General features: G+C 29.9%; 3 protein-coding genes across 3 annotated transcripts in view; 2 read left to right on the top strand and 1 right to left on the bottom strand.

Annotated features, from left to right (window-relative positions):
* Positions 1–22406, bottom strand: part of LOC105676739 (piggyBac transposable element-derived protein 4-like) — a 71167-nt gene that overhangs the window by 27501 nt on the left and 21260 nt on the right. Inside the window, exon 4 of the mRNA XM_012374854.2 lies at positions 13470–13508. The gene's annotated coding sequence lies outside the window, so the exon portion shown is untranslated. The remainder of the gene's footprint in view (positions 1–13469; positions 13509–22406) is intronic.
* On the top strand, positions 568–12936 carry LOC105676736 (ATP-binding cassette subfamily C member 4-like). The gene is made up of 17 exons (XM_012374849.2): positions 568–775; positions 2056–2166; positions 2741–2903; positions 3723–3953; positions 4797–4934; positions 5234–5422; positions 5533–5841; positions 6260–6760; positions 7045–7350; positions 7694–7885; positions 8198–8702; positions 9130–9360; positions 9705–9938; positions 10327–10595; positions 10667–11106; positions 11616–11745; positions 12224–12936. Exons 1-17 carry the CDS (start codon positions 702–704, stop codon positions 12428–12430), a joined length of 4230 nt encoding a protein of 1409 aa, XP_012230272.1. The 5' UTR covers positions 568–701; the 3' UTR covers positions 12431–12936.
* Positions 14058–22323, top strand: LOC105676737 (thyrotropin-releasing hormone-degrading ectoenzyme-like). The gene is made up of 13 exons (XM_012374851.2): positions 14058–14490; positions 15659–16152; positions 16227–16673; positions 17501–17660; positions 17833–17986; positions 18604–18685; positions 19096–19352; positions 20125–20226; positions 20661–20929; positions 21081–21271; positions 21404–21718; positions 21803–21872; positions 22060–22323. Exons 2-13 carry the CDS (start codon positions 15680–15682, stop codon positions 22183–22185), a joined length of 2646 nt encoding a protein of 881 aa, XP_012230274.2. The 5' UTR covers positions 14058–14490; positions 15659–15679; the 3' UTR covers positions 22186–22323.

Raw genomic sequence — 22406 nt, 5'->3', positions numbered from 1 at the left:
CTGAGTGATATAATATTGCATCACTTAATTATTTTTTATGTGCTATTGTTATTATTATCTATTTTACTAAAAAGAATAATTTATTCACGCCTAATTTTAACTTAAAATTTTGAAATTTAATTAAAAATAATATATTAAATTTATTGCACCATTGTAGATAAAAGTAGTAACCAAATCTAATTTGTTGAAATCTAAATTTAGTAAATAAAAAAACATTAATAGAATTTTTGTTTTTATAAGAATTTGCTTAATTTTAAATTTTGATAAAGAAATAAGTTAGTATGTATTTCTTAAATATAAAAATTCTCAACTTACAAATTAATTCAAAAATTTTACTTGAGATACTATTATTATATTAATTAATTGTAATAAAATTCAACAAGTAAAGTTTTAGTTTACACAGCCGATTTCAGAAAACAAAATACATTGCGTCTATACAAGGTAAAGGACTGTCACTGTTACTGTCGTTCCTCACACACAAGCGCCATTACTTGCGATACCTGAAGGCGATATGAAAAGCAGCGGCGTAGAGCATGATACTTCAGTATGAAACTAACAGTAGGAAAGAGTGCTTCAAAAGTGAAAAAAAGAAGAAGAAAATAGAATACTTCATCAATTGCTGTATTCTTTCCTTTTGACAACCTAAAGTATCGTCGAATTAGTGAGATTTTGCAATTCTAAATGTTCTAAAGTGCGTCAACATGAATAAAAGTACAAATAACATGAAGCAGAATCCTAAGGAGACCGCAAATGTCTTCAGTCAACTCTTCTTCGGGTTTGTTTAGATCTTAAAACAATTTAATACAATTTTTATTACAAAGATAGTTACCATTCAGAAGAAAAATCTTTTATCCTCCGCAATGATAGTTTTTGCTTTTTTGAGAAAATAAAAACCTTGTCTTTTCCGGAAAAAAGAATAAAATTATTCTGTTCTGAATAAATTAAAATTACAAAAAAACAATTTGTACTTTTGGAAAAAAAACTCTTTCTTTTAGAAAAAATAAGAATCTGTATTTCTTCAAATAAATGACATCTTTTTCTCATTGTAAAGAAGAAAATTCTTGTCAAGTCAAAGATAAAGATAATTTATTTTAAACATATAACTAAGGCTCGTAACAGTTGTTCATGAAATAAATAAAGCAGAAAAACAAGCAATCAACAATTAGCTTTGGCTTATGATCCTCATTTGTTAACTTAATTATAATTTTTTTTCAAAAAAACTTTTATTTTGTTAAAAAGTTTTTTTCTAAAAAAAAGACAATTGTTTTTTTCTTTAAGAAAAAGCCCATTATACAACTTATTTTTTTTATCTTATTTGAGTTTTATATTACATTTAAAAAAAATTAATAAAGCAGTCTGTAAATGAGAACTTAATCTAAGGCATCTACGTAATAATTCGTTCTTGATTTAAACAGGATCTATGCGATTTGCATTTAGTCAGGGTCTTATCATTTTTCTTGCATATGTATCAGTTAGCTTCTATCATTCTAAACTGGATATGAACAGTATCGGCATTATCATATCATAATGTATCACAGCGTTCTTGCATCAGAAGAATTTATTTTTTTCTAGACAACCTCGACCTCGAGCGAGTATTGCTAAAGAAAAAATTTGCGGTGAAAAATACATGTACACATACTTGCGGTGGAAATAGATAATATCCATGCGATATTCATCTAACTCTTCGATAAGTTTATCATTTTTGATGAAAAAAAGGGATTGTTTTGAGATACTTAGCATGTTATATATTTAAATTTATAATTGTGAACACTTATACATATATATGTGTTCAATATACCAATGTAGATTACGAATTCTTGTTACGCAAGTATGAAACTTGAAATTATTGTTTTTTTTTCTATTTTCTTTAAATATTAATTTTAATACAATCAAAATTTGAACGATTTTTTGAATATTGTACATGTACATAGTATTTTCTGTCCTAAATCTTATTTCAAATATTTAAAATTTTTGATTTAAATTTTTTGACTTATTTTATGTAGATAATCCTGCTAATCTGTGTAAAAAAACATTTTTATAATTATGTTATTACAGATGGACGCTAGGTTTATTTTTCAAAGGCGCAAAATCTGATTTAAATGAGTCTGATATTTATCGACCATTAAAAATAGATTATTCGGAAAAAGTAACGGATCATCTGGAAAGGTAAGAGAAAGAGAGAGAGAGAGAGAGAGAAAGAGAGAGAGAGAGAGAGAGAAGAGAAGAGAAAGAATCTTCTTATATTTTTGTTAAACATATAGTGTTATACAATTGAACACAGTTTATGCTATTAACATAAAAAATTTTTTAAATTATTGAAAATGAACAGTCATGATTCGATACAAAAGTTTCAACTCTCAAGTTTCCACTTTTCAATTAACTGATTTATATCGATTGGTAACCTTGCAGGTATGCATGTGTGTTGACACTGTGTTTAACTGGAATAATTTAGATCGCTGCTGATAACTACTAACACAATCATTATGTCTTAATCATATATTGATTTATACAGGGTGTTTCATAATGTTCGTCTAACCGCTCGTGTACAGATAGAATGCGGTAAACTAAACAGAAAAGTCTTTTACCGTTTTACAATTTTCGCAAATAATAATTGAGATATTAGAAAGGATTGATATGATAAAAAATATGTTTCAATCGACAAATTTGCTAGAATTATCGCCTTTGTTTAACGAAACATTTTGGAACAATGTTTAACGTTCTAATAAGCTTTTTCGTTCAGATGCTGGAATCGCGAGCTAGAAAAGCTGCAGAAGCTCGAATATACTGTGGGCAAAGACGGGCAGAAAGTACCCTTAAAAAACGCGCGTCCAAGATTGTACAAGGCACTCGTTCGCGCCTTTTGGGTGCCACACTTAGTCGTCGGAATCATCATATTCATTCAGGTAAATGTAAAGTTTTCACAAAAAAGTATCAAATAACTCCAATATTTAAACTGCTCATATAAAGAAAAAAAATTAATAGAAAACTAGTTAATCAATGTTATATACAAAATCTCACTCTTTCCGAATGTATTAACAGTGTTTACTTTATAACTCAGATGAAAGATTTGAACATATTGTATATTAGAATATTTCGAAGCAGAAACGTTTGAGTTTTGATAATTCGAACGTAAGGAATCGATGTGTAATTTTTAATGTTTAAAAATTTAAATAGTTTGAATATTAAAGAAAATTGGAGCAAAAATGGTATGCATTGCAAATAGAAAATAGACAAGTTTTTATCTCCTAACTTTGCGAAGATATTAACATCGCGTTATGAATATCGTCGCTTTTTCTACTGCACGTTTGTAAATGTGTAAAAGAAAAAGTTAAAATACGCGATTACTTTAATTCATCTAATGAATATAAAGTGAAACGTAATGTGTGCACGGAAGTAATCATTTAAAACGCGTTCGACTGCAACAACATTGAATAAACAATTGCAAACAGTTACATATAAATTCGCAACAAGTGCAAATGAGATAAGTATGCATTAGATGTAAAATTAGTAAGTTTTTATAATAGAATAGAGTTAATGAATTAAAGCAAATACGCGACGACGCGGCTTAGTAACTTATAAATAAAAAAATTTGCGTAACTTGGAAGAATTGCGAAGAGAATAGATCTTTCGAGAAATTATGAAAGTAACATTTGATGTGTTGTATATTTTATCAGATGTAACAATTATTAAAGAATGATCAATTTCAACGTGTTTGCTTTTAGATTTGCATATTCCGAATGATGTTGCCAATTTTGCAAGGTTGCATTATCAACCACTTCAATGTGAATTCAAACATAAAAAGCAAGGTGGGAAAGAATGAGGCGATGCTCTACATCGGCGGCCTGATTATTTGCACCCTTGTTACCGTCTTGATGATGCACCACGTGATGTTATTGTCGCAGCAGCTCGGCATGAGAATACGAGTCGCCTGCAGCTCGCTTCTCTACCGAAAGGTAACGCGATGAATAATTCGACACCCTGATCTATGTTTTTCTAAGAAAGTTATTAAACGTCTCTCTAATTGAGAAAAACACATCGTGACTTTGATTGCGCAACATTTCTATAGTGAAAAAACTGTTAGCTTAGCAATTACGTATCATTAGCATTGATGTTAAAAACTAACTTTTATGGGGATAATTTTTCGAACTTTTCATTGATTTTGTAACTTTTTGCAACTCGCAAATCAATAATTAAGGCAATATTAATCGAACTGCTGCAGTAATCGTCTCAGTGTTGCAATTATTATCGCTCATAGAAATAATAAATGAGCACTTGGGATTCAGCTTGATATCTTTTTCGTCAACCGTGTCCTTCGACTTCGGCTGATAGCACACTTCGGCTGATAGTCGGAATGACGCAGACTTTTCCGAGTACATTTGTTTTTCGAATTGCAAGAAACTACGTAAATAAGAAAAATAGGCAAATAGAAGAGAGCACTTTTCTCGTATCGCGATAAAAAAATAAAACATCATGCTATTGTCTAGCTGCGTAAAATGAGCTAATGAAAGAAATTAAATTAATTATAGAAATTAATTATTCGTATTGCACGGCTCGGCAATATAAAATTCTAAACTTATTATTTTAACATACATTTAATTTATTTAAAATTAGATTATTATGGATAATCGATTTACATAATGTCCGTTTATATAATAACCCATTTGGCAAAAAAAAGGAAGTTAGTAACAAAAAAAAAAAAAAAAAAAAAACAATCTTGATTACATTAAGATTGTTCTTTTTTACTTAATCAAGATTGTTTACTAATTTAATTTTTTCTAAAATTTTAAATATTGCAGTTATTACGACTAAATAGAACGTCTCTGAGTCAAACCGGCGCTGGGCAAATTATAAACGTCCTCAGCAATGATCTCACTCGCTTCGATTTGTTATCAATGTACAGTTTCCTGAATTACTTATGGATTACGCCACTCCAGGTAATTTCATATTTTGCATAAATATTTCGACATGATTAATACTCTCTTAACTCTTCCGGAATTATAATAAAATCTTTTAAATTAATTAGTCTTTCAAGATTGATATTATTTTTGATAAGTGCACCACTTGCTAATTGAATTTGCATTAGCCATTTTTATTTACGTGCACACATTCACTTATTTTGCAGCTTTACTACAGATGAGAATGTGAAAGTCCATGTTGTAAAATTATAAAGTATTTCCACTTTTACAAAGTTATAGAGTAATTTGTTGAAATTGATTGCAACTTTTGTTCGCAGGTCATAATCGCGGGAACCATAATGTGGCAGAAGATAGGCATTTCCACCCTCGTTGGCATCGGATTGTTGATTATCACGCTTCTGATTCAGGGAAACTTTAGTCTTCTGAGCCACAGCATTCGAGCTATAATCGCGCCACTGACCGACCGAAGAGTACAGCTGATGAGTGAGCTCATAGCTGGAATACAGGTGCTTAAAATACTTTTTATACGAAGATGCCAATGAAAATCAATGCCAATTTTCGTATTTTATAAGAGATTTTGTGAAATCAGCTTGCAAATCTCTATTTCTTTTGCCAGGTGGTGAAAATGTATGCCTGGGAGAAGCCGTTCAGCAAGATCGTCTCGATGACTCGCAAATTTGAGATCGAGAAGATCAAGTTCTCGTCATACGTGCGCGCCGCGTACTTGGCCATCATCGTATTCACCGAGCGGCTCACCCTTTACTTCACCCTGATAACGTTCGTACTGTTGGGAAACGAGCTGAGTTCCGATTTAACCTATGTTCTGTCGACTTTCTTCAACATGTTGCAGCTCACCACCGTGATGTTCTTCCCCCAATCACTGATAATGTTGGGCGAGACGATGGTGTCCATAAATCGATTGGAGGTATGTTGTTGCATGTTTTTCAAATTTTTTGTAAATTCTTGAATTTTTTGTTTCTTGAATCTTTTTTACTGACGAAATCATTGTTATAAGACAATTATTATTGCTTGTCATTTCGAAAGCCATCGAGATTTCTTTATTACATTTTTACGTCGTCTGTGCTAAGTAATTTTAATCGACTCAAAACTGGTTGAAAGAATTTAGAGCAATAATTAGCATATTTAACGTAGTTTTTCTTGACTAATAAAATAAAAAAAACCTTTTTGATATGAAAAATAGAGAAAAAAGTAAACAATTTAATCTCTCATTAGCTCTTCTCTTACATTATGATTATGCGCGATTTTGTTGAATTACTTTCGTTATGAGACCAAGTAGTTTTCTGATTATTTGATCGCATATAATTCCTGCATTCAATCTACAGGAGCTCCTGTTGATGGACGAAGTAAACTTGGATAAAACGTCACAATTGTCTGAAAAATCGAACGGCGCGGAGAATCAGGAAGACAAGTACATCTCGAAGAACGGAATGCTTGAGACTCAAGAATTGTCCGATCGTCCGGTTTGTATAAAGCTTCAGCGTGTTTCCGCCAACTGGATCAACGGGCAACTGCCACCGACTCTGTGTAACATCTCCATGACCGTTAAACCGGGTGAACTGTGCGCGCTGGTCGGCGCTGTCGGCTCCGGCAAGTCGTCCATGCTCCAATTGCTGTTGAAAGAGCTGAATCCCGGCGCGGGCTGCGTGCTCTTCACCCATGAATCGTCGCAAAACGACGTGCAGAGCAAAGCATCCAGCAGCTACTTATCGGACAACCCGAATTTGCGTATCTCTTACGCCAGCCAGGAACCTTGGCTCTTCGGTGGCACCGTAAGAGATAATATACTGTTCGGTCAGGCCTACGACAAGACTAGATACACTCAGGTAATTGCTGGCATCTTTGAATTTTTGAGACCTTGAATCCTTCAATTCTTGAGTGTTTGTATTGTTATATTATTAAGAAAAAATTCTCTAAAAATTTTAACTTGGTTTGTGTTTTAAAATTTTTACATTTTTTAATTTTTGGATTATTAGAAGTTAATTGTGCCATTGAAGAATACTGTCGTTTAAAGAACATCTTTCAATTTTATGTTTCTCTTCTTTTTGATTCTTGATTTTGTAACGTTTTCTAATGTTTCTTAATTCTTGTGATTAATCGATGGTTTCAGGTTGCAAATGTGTGCGCGTTGACAAAAGACTTCCGGCAGTTTCCACAAGGCGATATGACGATAGTCGGTGACAGAGGTGTGTCCTTGTCCGGAGGCCAAAGAGCACGAATCAATCTCGCTAGGGCGGTTTATAGACAAGCAGACATCTACTTGTTGGACGATCCATTGAGCGCGGTGGATACTCACGTCGCAAAACATCTTTATAAAAAGTGTATCACTGAGTATCTCCGCGGCAAGACGAGGATCCTCGTCACCCATCAACTCCAATTTCTCAAAAAAGTGGATCACATCGTCGTGCTGGATCGAGTAAGCACCACATTGAATATAATTTGAATCTCCAAACGGTACTTTAATCCTCCAAAAATTATACTATTCTAAATTTCCACATTATTTTATAGCAAAATTTTATTTTTCAAAAATTCAAAAAATTTCACAAAAAATTAATTCACGCTAATTAGTGTTGCTAAATGCAATGTTATTAAACTAATTATTTTCAAATTTCCTAGTTAAAAATATAGTAAGAGATATTTGATATTTAAGCGAGAAATATTTCATAATTAATTTAAAATTAAATCAAAATTAAAAAATACAGAGATTATATCGAGACTTAAACGTGCTTTATGAGTTTTGTTTAATTTTGTTTTTCAAGGGTTTTATAAAGATGCAAGGCGAATACAGTGAATTAGTAGAGTCAAATAAAGATTTCATTCAGATGATGGATAGCTTGGAGACAAGCCACGAGCAGAAAAAAGAAGAGAATGCGAGAAAAGTCTCTGAAATGTCCAAAAGAATCTCGATATTGACGAGACGTACTTCGACATTATCAATCGCAAGTTCCACTGTAAGACAATCATTATTGTTTGTCATTTTATAGAACTATAAATATTTCTTTAAAAAAAGAATTAAATTAGGTTTAAATTTTTGAAAATCTGAAGATTAATTTAATTTTACTAAATTCAATAGTCTTAAATATTATTGCATGATATTCTTAATAATTTATTTTTTTCTAAAAAAATTAAGCATGATGATTGACGTATGTAGATTTTTTTTGTTTATTTAAAGTATCGAAAATTTTAATTACTGAAACTATATCGATTTTAATCTGAGCCTACATATTATTATTGTATATGATTATTATTTTGTCATCACGCAGTACTCGGAAATTGACGATTTAGACAACACGGAAAACAGTCCGGACGGCGAAGAGATGATGCACGGTCATCTATCTAGCACAGTATACAAGAAATACTATCGTCATGGCGGCAACTACTTCATCCTGTCTGTGCTGTTGCTGTTCTTCGTCATTAGCCAAATTGCCACGACCGGAAATGATTACTGGGTCTCGTACTGGACCAACGTGGAGGAGATAAGGCAAAGCGAAAACATCACTAACGCTACTAAAATCAATAACTCGCAAAAGAATATACGCAACAACAGCTTCCTGAAATTGATTTTCACGCTGAATCCGGACGGTCTACTCAGCACCGTCGATGCTATTTACGTTTACACATTTTGCATCTTTATCTGTACCGTTACCGTGCTGTTCCGCAGTTTCCTCTATATGAAAATCTGCATGAATACCAGTTGCAATTTGCACAACCTTATGTTCTCCAACCTGTTGCAAGCGCGCATATCCTTCTTTCACACTAATCCTTCTGGTGAGTGTAATTGCACAATCTCTCAATAAAAAAGACTAAGAAATTAATTTTTTTGGAAAATTTGATGTCTCTGAGAAATTTGAAATGTATATTTTCAATTAGTGAAAATCAGAAGATTAATTTAATTTTGCTAAATTCAATATTCTTGAATATCATTGTGTGTATAATATCCTTAATGATTTATAATAATCTGTAATTCTCCGCAAAAAAAAATACAGCATGACAATTGGCGTAGATCCTTTTTTGTACATATAAAGCATCAAAAATTTAAATTCTCAAAATTATATCGTTTTCAATCCTTAGAAGACAAAATTAGACGCATCTTTTATGTATGATTTTTAATTATATCTTCTATAAATTTTTTATGCATTTTCTAATTATGTCGTAAGATTCCTTTTTTTTCTATGTAGCATTTGTTGCGTTTTAGGGAGAATATTAAACAGATTTTCGAAAGACATTGGCACAATGGATGAGCAGCTGCCCAGAGTGATGTTAGAAGCGCTACAGATCACTATCGTAATTTGCGGTATATTAGTTATGGAGGCAATAATTAATCAATGGATGCTGATACCGATAGCAATAATAATTGTTTTGTTCTTTCTGGGAACAAAGTTCTATCTCAGGACGGCTCAGAACGTCAAGCGTCTCGAAGGCATAGGTAAGTATTGAGAAAAATATGAAGGAAAGTCAGAAAGAGACATTTTCAACTGATTCGAAAAAGATCCCTTTTTGATTTTCCTTTGTAATTCTCTACTAAAACAGAAGAAAATACACGCATCATCTTTTATGGTCCTTAGTTCCTAAATTCTTAGAATCTTCTGTGCCCGGTTTTATTTATCGAGCTTGGAACTTTCTTGAAGCTAAATTGTATATCTATAAGATTTTTAAATACTGGAGTCTTGACTTTTATAATTATTCAATGTCAGTTTGAATCTTAATTTCTTGAAATGGATATGTGGATTGGAAAACAAATTTCATGTTCAATGTGTCTTTTTTTTCCAGCCAAGAGCCCCTTGTTCTCTCACGTGAACTCTACGCTAAATGGTCTGCCGACGATCAGAAGCAGCGGTGTCAGCATCGAGAAAATGATGATGCAGCAGTTCGACGTGTTGCAGGACTATCACAGCGGTGCGTGGTATCTCGTCCTGGCCTGTGGCTCGGCGTTTGGTCTTGCCCTGGATTTAATCACGTGTTTGTTCATCGCCTGCATTTGCTTCTCCTTTATTCTATCAGATGGTAAATCTTTTAGTCTTAGAATGTTCATCCTTATTCGTTTCCTTTGTGATTGGTGTTTTGGAAAATGTGACAATCAATGGAGTTTTATGACTTTTTCGAGCCTTCATGGTTTGTTAGTAGCTTATGTGAGCTTTTATAAAATATCTTACGTGCTCGCGTAAGAGCTGTAAATTTTAAGCTGTTGAAAAAATAAAATAATATTTTTAAATTAAAAAAATTAATATTTTTTATATTCTTTAAAGTGAGAAACAATGTGACCAGACAAAAAGAAATCAACACATAAATTGTAATATCTTGCATTATATTTACAATGTTATGCTTCATTAATTTTCAGTAATTCCATCAATCGGAATCTTCGATTCTTTATAAATCTTTTTGTCAATATCAGGTATAATCGACATTCCCAGCAGCGAAGTAGGATTGGCGATCTCGCAATCATTGATCTTGACCGGTGCTCTGCAATACGGTCTAAAGCAGATCGCCGAGACGTTCTCGCTGATGACATCTGTGGAAAGGGTCCTTCAATACACGAATCTTCCTACAGAAGGGCCTATTAACTCGGACAATCCTCCGCCGCCCACGTGGCCGGCTCAAGGACGATTAATCTTCAAGAACGTCAGCATGAAGTACGACAAGAATGACCCACCTGTTTTGAAGGTAAGCTGACTAATTATATAATTGAGATTGCGACATCATCGTCTGTATGCTTCATCATCGTCGCTTTGCAGAATCTGAACGTGTCTATCGAGCCCAGCTGGAAGGTCGGTGTGGTGGGTCGCACCGGCGCCGGCAAGTCTTCCTTGATTTCGGCGCTCTTCCGCTTATTCGACGAAGGCCTGGATGGCGAGATCAGGATCGACGGCCGAGACACAAGCACGGTGGGCCTGCGGGATCTGCGTTCTAAGATCTCCATCATACCGCAGGAGCCGGTGCTCTTCTCGGAGAGCCTGCGCTACAATCTGGACCCGTTCAATCAGTTCGACGACATGATGCTGTGGGAAGTGCTGCGGAAGGTCGAACTGAACGACTGCGGTTTGGATCAAGACGTTCTTTCCGGCGGTCACAACTTCAGCGTCGGTCAGAGGCAGCTCATATGTCTGGCTAGAGCCATCCTGAGAAATAATCGCTTGCTCGTTCTCGACGAGGCTACAGCTAACATCGACTCGCAGTGAGTGTCGACGATTCTTGATAGTTTTTGCCAGTTTGCAATGCTTGCGATTTTGAATGTTGTTCGATAAACAGATAATTTTTATTTGATTAATCGACGTAGTTGCAGTGAGTATTAATTATTAAAATCAAACAGAGGCTTGATATGATAAATATCACTGATGTATATTGTATAATCGGCTTAACAGCCATCTCTGGTTGTCGGTGCGAAATAAATTTTATTTTTTATATAGAAATTATTCGTCTACGAAGAAACATTAATCTCTTAAGTATCTCAGATTGAGCCGTTTATATACATTAGTGATAAATTATTAATTTTCTATTAAAAAATGATTAATTTCCTAAATAATTAAATATTTTTTAGAATAAGAGATTTTAAATAATAAATGGAAAATAATTAAATCTGAAAGTTTTGAAAAATGAAATTCTTTCGAATTGCATTAAATTTCTAGCCAAAATTTACAGCGCACAACTGTATGTTTGCGATTGTAAATTTTTTTCCATTTCCAGCACCGATGCCATAATTCAGAATACGATAAGGAGTAACTTTAACGAATGCACTGTCATCACGATAGCGCATCGTTTGAATACCATTATAGACAGCAATCGCATCATTGTGATGGAAAACGGTTATATTGTGGTACGTTTTAAATGTAAATTTTGTTTTAATATAAACTTTTTTTATCATAAATATATATTATAATTTTCAAAAATATTTAAAATATATATTTCGAAATATTCGCAAAAGATTGAAATAATTAAAAAAGCATATGTAATAATTTTTTTCAGCACTTTATAATTTTGCTTTAAAAGATTTTTATATAACAATTGTAACTATTTCTTTGTTCAACAATCCTCTAATCTATAGTTTTCAAAACATAATAATTTTGCCTTTATACGTATATATTTTAAGAAAATAAAGAAATTTTATACGTAGCTCACGTCACAGTCTCTAGAATGTTATCTCTTTGAGGCAAAAGTAATTATAATATTCTAATATTCCATTTATATCTACGCGTGTCCGTGTAAAAGAAATCAGTGTTGCAAAAAAAAAAGAATAATCTCAAGTATTCTCAGATTTCTAAATATTTGATAATCAAACTTATATTCATCAACAGGAATTTGGCTGCCCATATGAACTGTTGCAAAAGCCAAACGGTTATTTTTCGCAAATGGTGGAAAAAACAGGCAGTCAGATGGCACAGAGTCTTTTAAACCAGGCGAAGAAAGCCTGCCTCAAAAATAACGATCGGTGTTATGTGGATCCGTCGACACAGAGCACGACCGAAAGTGACGTTACAATAACTGAACAATCTGCCTTATAGACTAAGAATAGTTGCGACTAACGAAAGGCATATTAAATGCAATCACTATAATTTTTGCAAATAATATTGCTATACATATGCTCTTCTATTATTGCTGCGAAAAGTGCAAGTTTCCAAAAAGAGGAATAGTAACGACGATGAGAAAGAAGATGACAAAGATTAAAATTAAGATATCTCGCTAATATTCCTACAACATTTTTTTCTTGAATTTTGTGTTATTGTAATTGTAATATATATAAATTATTTATTATAAAAATGAAATTAAGATTAGAATAAATATTATTCTCCGTGTTATTTCTCTGTAATAGAGCTGGGGTAAAGAGCCTTTCTTTCTTTGCCAGAAAGATGTTCGATTTTATAAAGAAATATTATAAAAGATGTCGAATATAAAGACAAGGATATTATTTTTGAAAATCTATTTTCCTATAAGATTTTGTAATATAAAAATCATTATAACAATGTAGAATAGCAATAAAGATATAGAATAAATAAAAAAATAAAAATTATTAACATTTCTAAGGAATAATTTCATGCGCACACAAGAAAATGTTCAATCACAAATAAAAATCATACAACAGAATGATTTAATTAAATATTAATCCCATTTTTAATAGTTTCTATTTAATAGTAAATAGCCAAAAAACATTTTAAGACAATGTAAAACATTTTACATATGTACATCACGTATACAATGTATACCACAGACGAATCATATCAGCTGTATTAATAACAGAATCTTGAGAGATGTCCTTTAGCAAGATGTCATAAAGAGAATCATTTAGAAATGAAAAATTTTATGCCAAAATGTCGAGAGCATAGTAATTTTTAAATAGAAAGTGTTTAAACATTAATTGTTAATATTAGACTCGTCGCATATTGATTTTCGTATCATTATATTCATTGTACCATATAAGAAATCTTAAAAATCTGTGATTAACTAATAATACTGTTAGTCTGGAACATTTTACCTATATTTTACATTATTTTGAAATCTATTTTCTTAATGATATTAAAATAACACAAGTTGGCTTTGACTTACCGGCACGATGCGCTGCAGCAGAGTTGTTCACAAGTTAATCTGTAACATACAAAGTACATTCAAATTATACCAACATTGAAAATAATTATACTTGAGAAATAATTATCACGCACATTAAATTACTACTCATCTTTTGTGCAAATATACAATAAAAGAATTGTATATTTATATCTAATAAAATTCTCTCTCAAAAAAAGCATGTAAATTTTCATCGCTTTTCCGCAATGCTGATTGACTATCTCATGCGCGTTGTACGTTGTTTCATATCTTAAGAAAGTTAGTAGTATATTGCATTTAAAAGTGAAACTAAACAACGTAGGTTTTTTTGCTTAAGTAGTTTCATTAATTTTTATATATGAGTTATACGGTTTGTGTTTGCTACATTTTTTGGTGTTTTATAGAAAATATTGAAATTGTCTTCTTTGAATCTTGACACATTTCCAAATTTTATTTTATTCAAAAAATCTGTACATAATATTTTTTACAATTTATAAACTTGATAATTAATTATTTAGCTAGAAATTAATTCCTTTAATTTATAGATTTAAATCAAATCTCACATCTGAAAATTTGTAATTTTATATAAATTGATAGACTGCAGAAATGTTAAATTTTTACATGTAAAATTTTATAATTTACATTAGAATTATAATTTCTTAACAAATTTTGTATTACAATAATTAAACACAAATTGAAAATTCATTTTTCGTATTCTATGAAGATTCTCAAGATTAACCGATTATGTATTAATCGAAACATTTCTTATTCCACGACCTCTTGAAAGCTATGTGTATTATGTGTTTATTATATCAATCCTTCATTGCGCTACGCATGAACTTGCCGAGAGATACGACCGCATGATCAATTGCCAATGTCCTTCTTATTGTCAGTATGAAGAGATCACTCAAAACAGTAAGATCGCGATTAAGTTTATATTTAAATTTAATTCTCGTGATTCGAAATAGTGTTAGCAATACTATTGTTACAAAGTGTTATTTGTTAACAATTTTCATAAATAAAAGTGAGTAACGACAAACAAAATATTTCTAATTAAAACTGTATACAATTTCAATTTATTAATTCGGTCAAAATCACCTCTTTTTAGCATAAAAATTTTAATGTTTTGTTTAATTTTTTTTTCTATTTGATTTATAGTAGCAATAAGTGAACTAAGATTCACGTAACAATTAATTATCAACTGATTCAATGTAAAATTTACTTATTAAACACATGTCACACATTACAGAAATCCTTATTTTTCAATTATCTTATTCTATAAAATAAAATTTGACAATTAAATATTTAGCTAGAAACTTATCCCTTTACATATATTGCACAATACGAGTATACTATATATTAAACATATGCACAATAAAATAAATAGCAAATGTTAAATTTTATTGTTAAAGAAAAATATATATGCCGCACCAAGTGGGACAAAAACATCCGTTTATGTTAAAATTTTATTTGATTTAGTTTGATAATAAAACAATATATTTAAAAAATATTAAAAAATTTGTTTTTGTCGATTGTTGAATCGCTTGCATTTATAATATATGTCCGAATAAAGTTTCAATCTTGTAACAGCCCATCTTTGAAAATAATTATGCCACAATTAAAATCTAATTGCTTAAGAATGTATTTTACTTTTATTATTAATTTCTTTTTTTTATTCTCAATTCTTCAATGTAACTTTTTTCATATAATATGTGCTTTCATGAAAAAATTATAATAGATTGTAAGTAAGTGCAACATAGTAGAATATTACAAGTTATCAAAAATATAATTATATATAATGATTACAGTGAAACAACCAATAATTATTTCGATAATCTTAAAAACATAATTTTTAATTTTTAACAAGAAAAGTTGCGCTTTTAGTGTTCATTGTGTATTTCAATATTGTATAAGTTTTATATATTCTTACCTCTTCTAATTTTATACTTTACAAAATTTTTAGGTAAATTATGTTTTTCGTAACATATTCTGTGTAATCTCCAGCAATTAAAATTACGTTTTTTTAATACTACCGGAAATGATATAATTTCATGTTTCGTGTCTTTTTTATAAAATCTGACATCTTAGTATGAATAGCTACAATCGTTATTTGCTTCCTTTCGTAATATAGAAAAAAAGTACTGTTTATCGCAAATATGTGTTTTTTACTATTCATGAAATTTTTTTTTCAGATACTTTAAACGGAAATTAGTATGGCATTGAGAAATATTTCATTAAATATCAAATTATTATTTATCGTGATAATATTTTTCTCTATTCCTCAATTCATAAATAGTGATTCTGAAGTTAATTACCATTCATTGAATTATACTGGTTTAGTACCATTGCATTATGATGTCAAAATAGAACTTGACTTCGAAAGAAATATTCTTTTCGGTGAATGCAATATAACCATTAATATTACACGTCAAATAAAAAATATAAGTATACCTTCAAAAAATTTCGGTATACTTAAAATTGATGTGATTAACAACGATGATAGTCAGATGATTATAGTGCCGGACTATTCATTTATCGATGAAACGCACATTTATATTGATTTCACCAATTCGCCAATAAATGTTTTATTTCCTGGAACGTATATCTTAGAGATAATATATGTCTGCAGCATATTCGATGACGACATATTTCTCGAATCTTACAAAGAAGAAATAGGGGAAAAACAGTAAGTCAAAATAATCAATTCTTAGTCAACATATGATTAAGATGTTATATAAATTATGTTTTAAAATGAAACAGATTAATAGAAACAGGTGTTGAGCTAATGAGAGCCCAACAAATATTTCCATGTTGGAACGAATCAGCGTTCGAGACCACCTTCACAGTTTCTATAAAGCATGATAAAACGTACACAGCCCTATCAAATATGATTATAAATATGAAAGAATATGATAATGAAAATAACATGATGTGGACACATTTTGTCAAATCGCCTTTTATGTCCATTGGACATTTAACGATTGTGATAACCAGCTTGCATTACATTCCTAGTTTTAATACAAGTATCAAAATTTGGAATAACGTTTCCATGTCACACAATATATTATATGTACAAAAAATTCTTTTCCATGTCATGAATATTTTACAATCGAAGACTTGGGCAAAAATATCAAAAATAGATTACGTTGTAATTTGGGATGTCCAACAATTCAATAACATTGAAACATGGGGATTCATTATACAAAGGTAGTATTCATTACTAAAGATAACATTTAAAACTAAATTTCAAAAATAAATTTATAACATTTTAAAACTAAAAAAATATATATATATTTATGTCAAGATGTCGATTAGAAAAAATTAAATCGTATATACTACTTGCATCACGTAAATAAGTATTCTTACTTTTGTTTAACTCAGATTAAATGATTAAAATTAAATAATTAAATAATAAAAAAAATAAAAAAATTTTTTACATCAAATCAGATTTTAATTTAGATTTTAATACGTAAAGAATGGAAACCAATTGTACATTTTACATTGTACAAATAAAACAAGTGTTATAAATATTATTTATTGTATTAGAAATGTAGAAAAAATCGAAGTTCTTCCTAATTTAATACTTATGTAGACTTTTACGCATAATGTTATTTATGCAGAAATGTTCGAAGTACTTCTTTCTTTTTCTCAAGTAATCTATATATGATTTAATTTAAGTGAAGACACATAGATTACCATGTTATACTATAAACACAGTATAATACGTTGTTCATTAAATGCATATAAAAACACAAGACCGCTTAAGTATAACTTTATTCTTTTTTGTTATACAATTAAAATTCAAAAATCTTTAAACTTTTCATAAAAAATTACTCAATATTTAATTCACAATTTTTGATATAACGAAATATTTATTTGACAACTTTTTACTAAATAATGTAAGAAATCAGCATTAGATACTTAATTTTGTAATAATTTGAATTATGTCTACAATGTAGAGACTTATTGAATAGCATTATTCTAGCAAAATTATGAAATGCGGTGTAATTCTATCACTTGAAAATCATTTTCAGAGGAGAAGATATTACTGTTGATGAGGAATTAGATTCTATTTCATACAAAATTGAAGTGGCTAGCTTAGTGACGCGCCAAATAATATCTGTTTGGTACTATGATCTGTTATGGCCGATAGAAGGTTTCACTACATATCTTACAGCGTACATCTTGAGAAAGGTTGTCCCATATTCTTATTGATATATGTATATATTATTAATATATTACAAATATAAATTTTGTAATAACAACCAATAATTCAATAGCAGCGATTAGCAGCTCTAAATTCAAATTTATCATGCAAATAAACCATGAATTTAAATATTATGTTTTAACTTATCAAATTTTTCAGATTCCGTTGCTATCTGACATATATAATTTATTTATTGTCCAAGTACAACAGGAATCTTTTCGTTTTGATATTCCATCGTATACAAACACTACACTAAACAACAATAATGACTTAAGTGTTGAAACAAATAAGGCTTTTCTTAATTATATCAAACGTAAGTTCAAATAAATATGTTTAAGGAACTATGTATGATCAAAACAAATATAATTGTAAAATATTCATAAATTTATAAATTAAAAAAAAAAATAAGAAAATAGCAACGCATGTGTAACACGATGAGGTTCCGTGCTCCTTGCCAGATATCAATACTTTAAACACGATCTAAGACGTTTTTAATAAAAACGTCTTATTCAATTTAAATTAACAATTATTTATTAATTTATAAATTAGAAAGAGTCTCTGGAACATTTAACAAATCCAATCTATCAAATATAATTTAATAATATTTTAGGATTCTTATATCGTAAATGTAATAATCGAGAATTTTGAAACTTTGTTATTGAATTAATTATTAAAAAGAAAAAGATTTTAAAGATCGAATTTAAAGCATTGATATTTGGCAGTCAGGGGACATCGAATCTCATCGTGTTACAGATGCGTCGTACCTGAGGCAAAGCCCCACGTGCGTTGTCTGAAGACGTAGTGGGGAGCCGGTAGGCATTAGCTTACGAAAATCGACCGAAATGTGCAGATCGCGCCAAGCTCTGATATATACTATTAAAAAATACTTAAAAGTGTTTAATAAGTACTCTATAATTTTAATTGTTACAGCACCCATTTTATGGCATATATTACAACGTTTTCTAAATAGAGAAGCGCTATTTTGGAAAAATATCGGCACGTATTGTTATAAGTGAGTAATATTCTATAATATAATAATTTAATAAACGTAATAAAATTGAATATTTGACAAACATTACAATCTTTAAATTCTACTGTCAGAGAGCATGGATATAAGATCGTTTTAGAATTATCAAACTATTTTTATTTATAAAATAATAAATAACATGTTGTCCGTTTCTATAAAAAAAAATATGTTTCAATAAATTATTATTTTTGTCTACAATTTTATTAAGAACAAGTTTAATCCATAGACAATGAAACTAGAAGACGTTCTTAATGAAAAAGTATACATATTACTCTTTATGCATATCTAATTATACAAATATGTAAATTAATATTTTAATATACTAAATAATAATTCTGCGTTTACTGGTAAAAATTTGCACCGTGTATGTTCTTAAAAAAATTTCCATTTTACAGATATAATCAGTCGGTAAAGACCGATGATTTATGGCACATTATGCAAACTAATTTAAATCAGACTAATTCTCCACAATACATTGATGTAAAAAAGTATATCGATATTTGGACGAAAACAAATTATTATCCTGTAATATACGCAGAACGAAATAATAAGAATAATACAATGTTATTCACATATCTAAGTTCTGATTTTGATGACAAAGACGTGGAACAACAACTTCCCGTATTAGTAACATTTAAGGCAAAATTGTTCGGTAATTATGCTCTATAGGAAGTACAGCTCCAATGACTCCTGACATGTTGTCGAAGTTAAAATCCTGAGTAACCTACAAAAGGTTTTAACTGGCGTTTATTGTTTATCAAAAAGTTATTAATAAAACAACAAAATGACATCATATACATATACAATGTTTTACAATAACATTTTTAATTTTTCTTTATTTTCTAACATATTAACATCAAGATATTCATAAATGGGAATAGAACGTAGCCATTATGTCAAAAAATTTTCAAATACGTTCATGATACTGATATCTATTTTTAAAAACAAATTCAGTCAAGCAATATATATAATAATAATTCAGATTACCATAAGTACCATAATTTAGAATTCTACTTTAACGGTTACGCCAGACACATTCGATATTTAAAATTATTAAAAGTTTATAAATTTGTGCCTTTGCAATAATTCTTTTATTTAAAATATGATAAATTAAATGCGCAGATGGAGGAGGGGCCCCGCTCTTCCCCCTGTACCCCTTATAGAAAAATCTAATCTAATGTAAGTAATCTAATGTAATTTTCTTTTTCGAAAAAGGAATGGCATAGATTTACGGAGAGAGATGCAAAAGCGAAGCTCCACCCCTTCTTATGCATTTAATATACCACATTTAAATAAAAAAAATGTAAAGAGTACGTTATAATATACATGCATTATGTTCAAAAATTACCATCTTTTTTGTAAACTTTTTTAGTTAATAACTTTTTAATAAACAACGAGCTCTTTAATGTAAACTTTTGACTTAGGGCAAACACATAAGAGAGCATTTTGGCTATTACCGCAAAAAACAAGTATTATTGGAGGACTTGAGAAATATGGTTGTGTCATAGTCAATGTAGAACAAAGTGGTAAATATAAAACATTTATTATGTCTCAATCTTCATTTTGTATAATTAACATTTTACAATATTCTGGGCTTGTCTTTTCCATTTTTGCTAATTAAGCTTATTTTTGGCTTTTGTTCGAAACTGATAATTATGTGCATAGAGGGTGGCCCTAACTTGAGTATTTTATATACCTCACTTGTTTTTGATGATACAAAAAAATGTCAGAAAAAAACAATATATATATATTTGTTTAGAAGGGACAAATATTATAGTATTCCTCTCCAAAACATTCCTCTTAAAGTTATATCTTTCGAGATTTTAAAGTTATTGATATTTTTAAAACAGGATTACATGTTTTGATAAAATATTTTTTAAAAAAACAATGTAAAAAACTATTTCTGGATAAATGCTATCAGATATTCTATACATAAAAGAATGTTTTTCTGATATAACAGGATATTATCGTGTTAATTATGATTCTGAAAGCTGGCTTAAACTTGGGCAGTGCTTAATCTCTGAGAACTATAAAGTACATGCTCTCAATCAGGCCCAAATCATAGATGATGCGTTTTACTTTCTCACAAATAGACAACTCAGTATTACCACGTTTTGGAATCTTGCAAGATTTCTATCAAATAACACGAATTATATAGTATGGTATCCTATGATTAAAGCTTTTGAATACATGGTTTGTGTCTTTTCTTTAGATACTATGGACGTAACGGTAGGTAATGACGAATTTCTATAAGAAAAATTTATGTATTAAATCACTCTTTACAAAAATTTAAATAAATATGTATATGTACACCATACATACATCATATTTTTTATAAATAACATAGAATTAAAATTCATATCACCTACCACATTTTTAGCTAAATATGATAAACATATTGAATAAAACTCTGCAAGTAATAGGATACAATGAAAACCCGGACGAAAGCACTTTTACTAAATGTTTAAGAGAGGAAGTCGCAAAATGGGCATGTATTCTCGATGTTGCAGAATGCAGAAAAGCAGCCACTTTACAACTAATAAAAGATCTTCAAAGTCCTGTACAAGACAAGTAAGTTGTTATAAAACCACGACATTTATATAAACAAATTGCATGATCACGTTATACTTGATTATTTCGTCATTAGTATATACAACATAAGCTGTTGTATCTGTTTGTAAAAAAAATATTTTTTTTCTGCAGTCGTGTCGCATGGAAAGAATGGAAATATTGTAGTGGTTTGATGTCAGCAAACTACACCATTTGGAACCATACGTTTCAAAGATGGGAGACGACATCTGATAACAGAATTTTAGATTATTTGACTTGCTGTAAAGATCCTTTTATTGTAACCACTTTTTTGAATCAAATAATAGGACTGACATCTATTATCAAAGAACAAAACATGCGTGTTAATATAGTTCTTCTTACTATTGCAAAGCATGTAAAGAACCATTTAGTGCTTGATTTTCTATTGAGACGTTTAGAAAGCAATCAATTCAATTTGTGTGGAAATAGGTAATGATATTTCCCTGTTTGCATATATTCTTGTATTTATTAATATTAGTTATGTATATTAAACCTATTACTTTAATTTTATAGGGATGTTGATTTAATTGTAACATTAATTGTTATTATTACAAATATACATGTCGTAGAACAATTAGAGAAGGTATGTCTTTTTTCATTCAAATAATATTTTCATTTCATGACTATTTTATATTAAACTTATTTATATCTCATTTGTTACAAACGTAAGTTATTTGATTTAATGACGCTGAACGCAACAATATATGCTCTCTCAAATTGTATAGCGAAAAAAATTTACAATTATTGATAGTCGAAATAATTTGTTTTAGATAAATAATTTTGCGACATATCTGGAAGACGGGCGATTTTTTGATGTTGTTAAAAAGCAAACTAAGAAACGAAGAGTCGAGTATTCAAGACAAAACAAAATGTATGGGTCCCTCATGATAAGATAAAAGAAATCCACGTTCAAAATGTAGGAATGTAGAAATAGAATAAAAATAATACAAATTATTATTTTCAAAGAACAATTTCATGCGCACAGAACAAAATGTGCATTCACAAATAAAATAGCAGAATTATTTAATCTAATATTTATCCCAGTTTTCATAAGTTCAAGTCACATAAAGCTATAATATTGGTAAATATAGTTAAAAAAAATAAAATTGGCGCTTTG

This window comes from Linepithema humile, chromosome 8 (assembly GCF_040581485.1).
Source record: "Linepithema humile isolate Giens D197 chromosome 8, Lhum_UNIL_v1.0, whole genome shotgun sequence".
Taxonomy (NCBI): domain Eukaryota; kingdom Metazoa; phylum Arthropoda; class Insecta; order Hymenoptera; family Formicidae; genus Linepithema; species Linepithema humile.
Note: the sequence above shows the minus strand (reverse complement) of the source record. Positions and strands in the feature narration are given on the sequence as shown.

Excerpts from the sequence above, each read along its gene's own strand:
- LOC105676736 (XM_012374849.2), top strand. The coding sequence starts at position 702 with ATGAATAAAAGTACAAATAACATGAAGCAGAATCCTAAGGAGACCGCA. Across the intron at positions 7,886-8,197 it reads TATCAATCGCAAGTTCCACT|TACTCGGAAATTGACGATTT; the intron begins GTAAGACAATCA and ends GTCATCACGCAG. Across the intron at positions 10,596-10,666 it reads ATGACCCACCTGTTTTGAAG|AATCTGAACGTGTCTATCGA; the intron begins GTAAGCTGACTA and ends GTCGCTTTGCAG.
- LOC105676737 (XM_012374851.2), top strand. The coding sequence starts at position 15,680 with ATGGCATTGAGAAATATTTCATTAAATATCAAATTATTATTTATCGTG. Across the intron at positions 20,227-20,660 it reads AGTCAATGTAGAACAAAGTG|GATATTATCGTGTTAATTAT; the intron begins GTAAATATAAAA and ends CTGATATAACAG. Across the intron at positions 21,272-21,403 it reads CAAAGTCCTGTACAAGACAA|TCGTGTCGCATGGAAAGAAT; the intron begins GTAAGTTGTTAT and ends TTTTTTCTGCAG.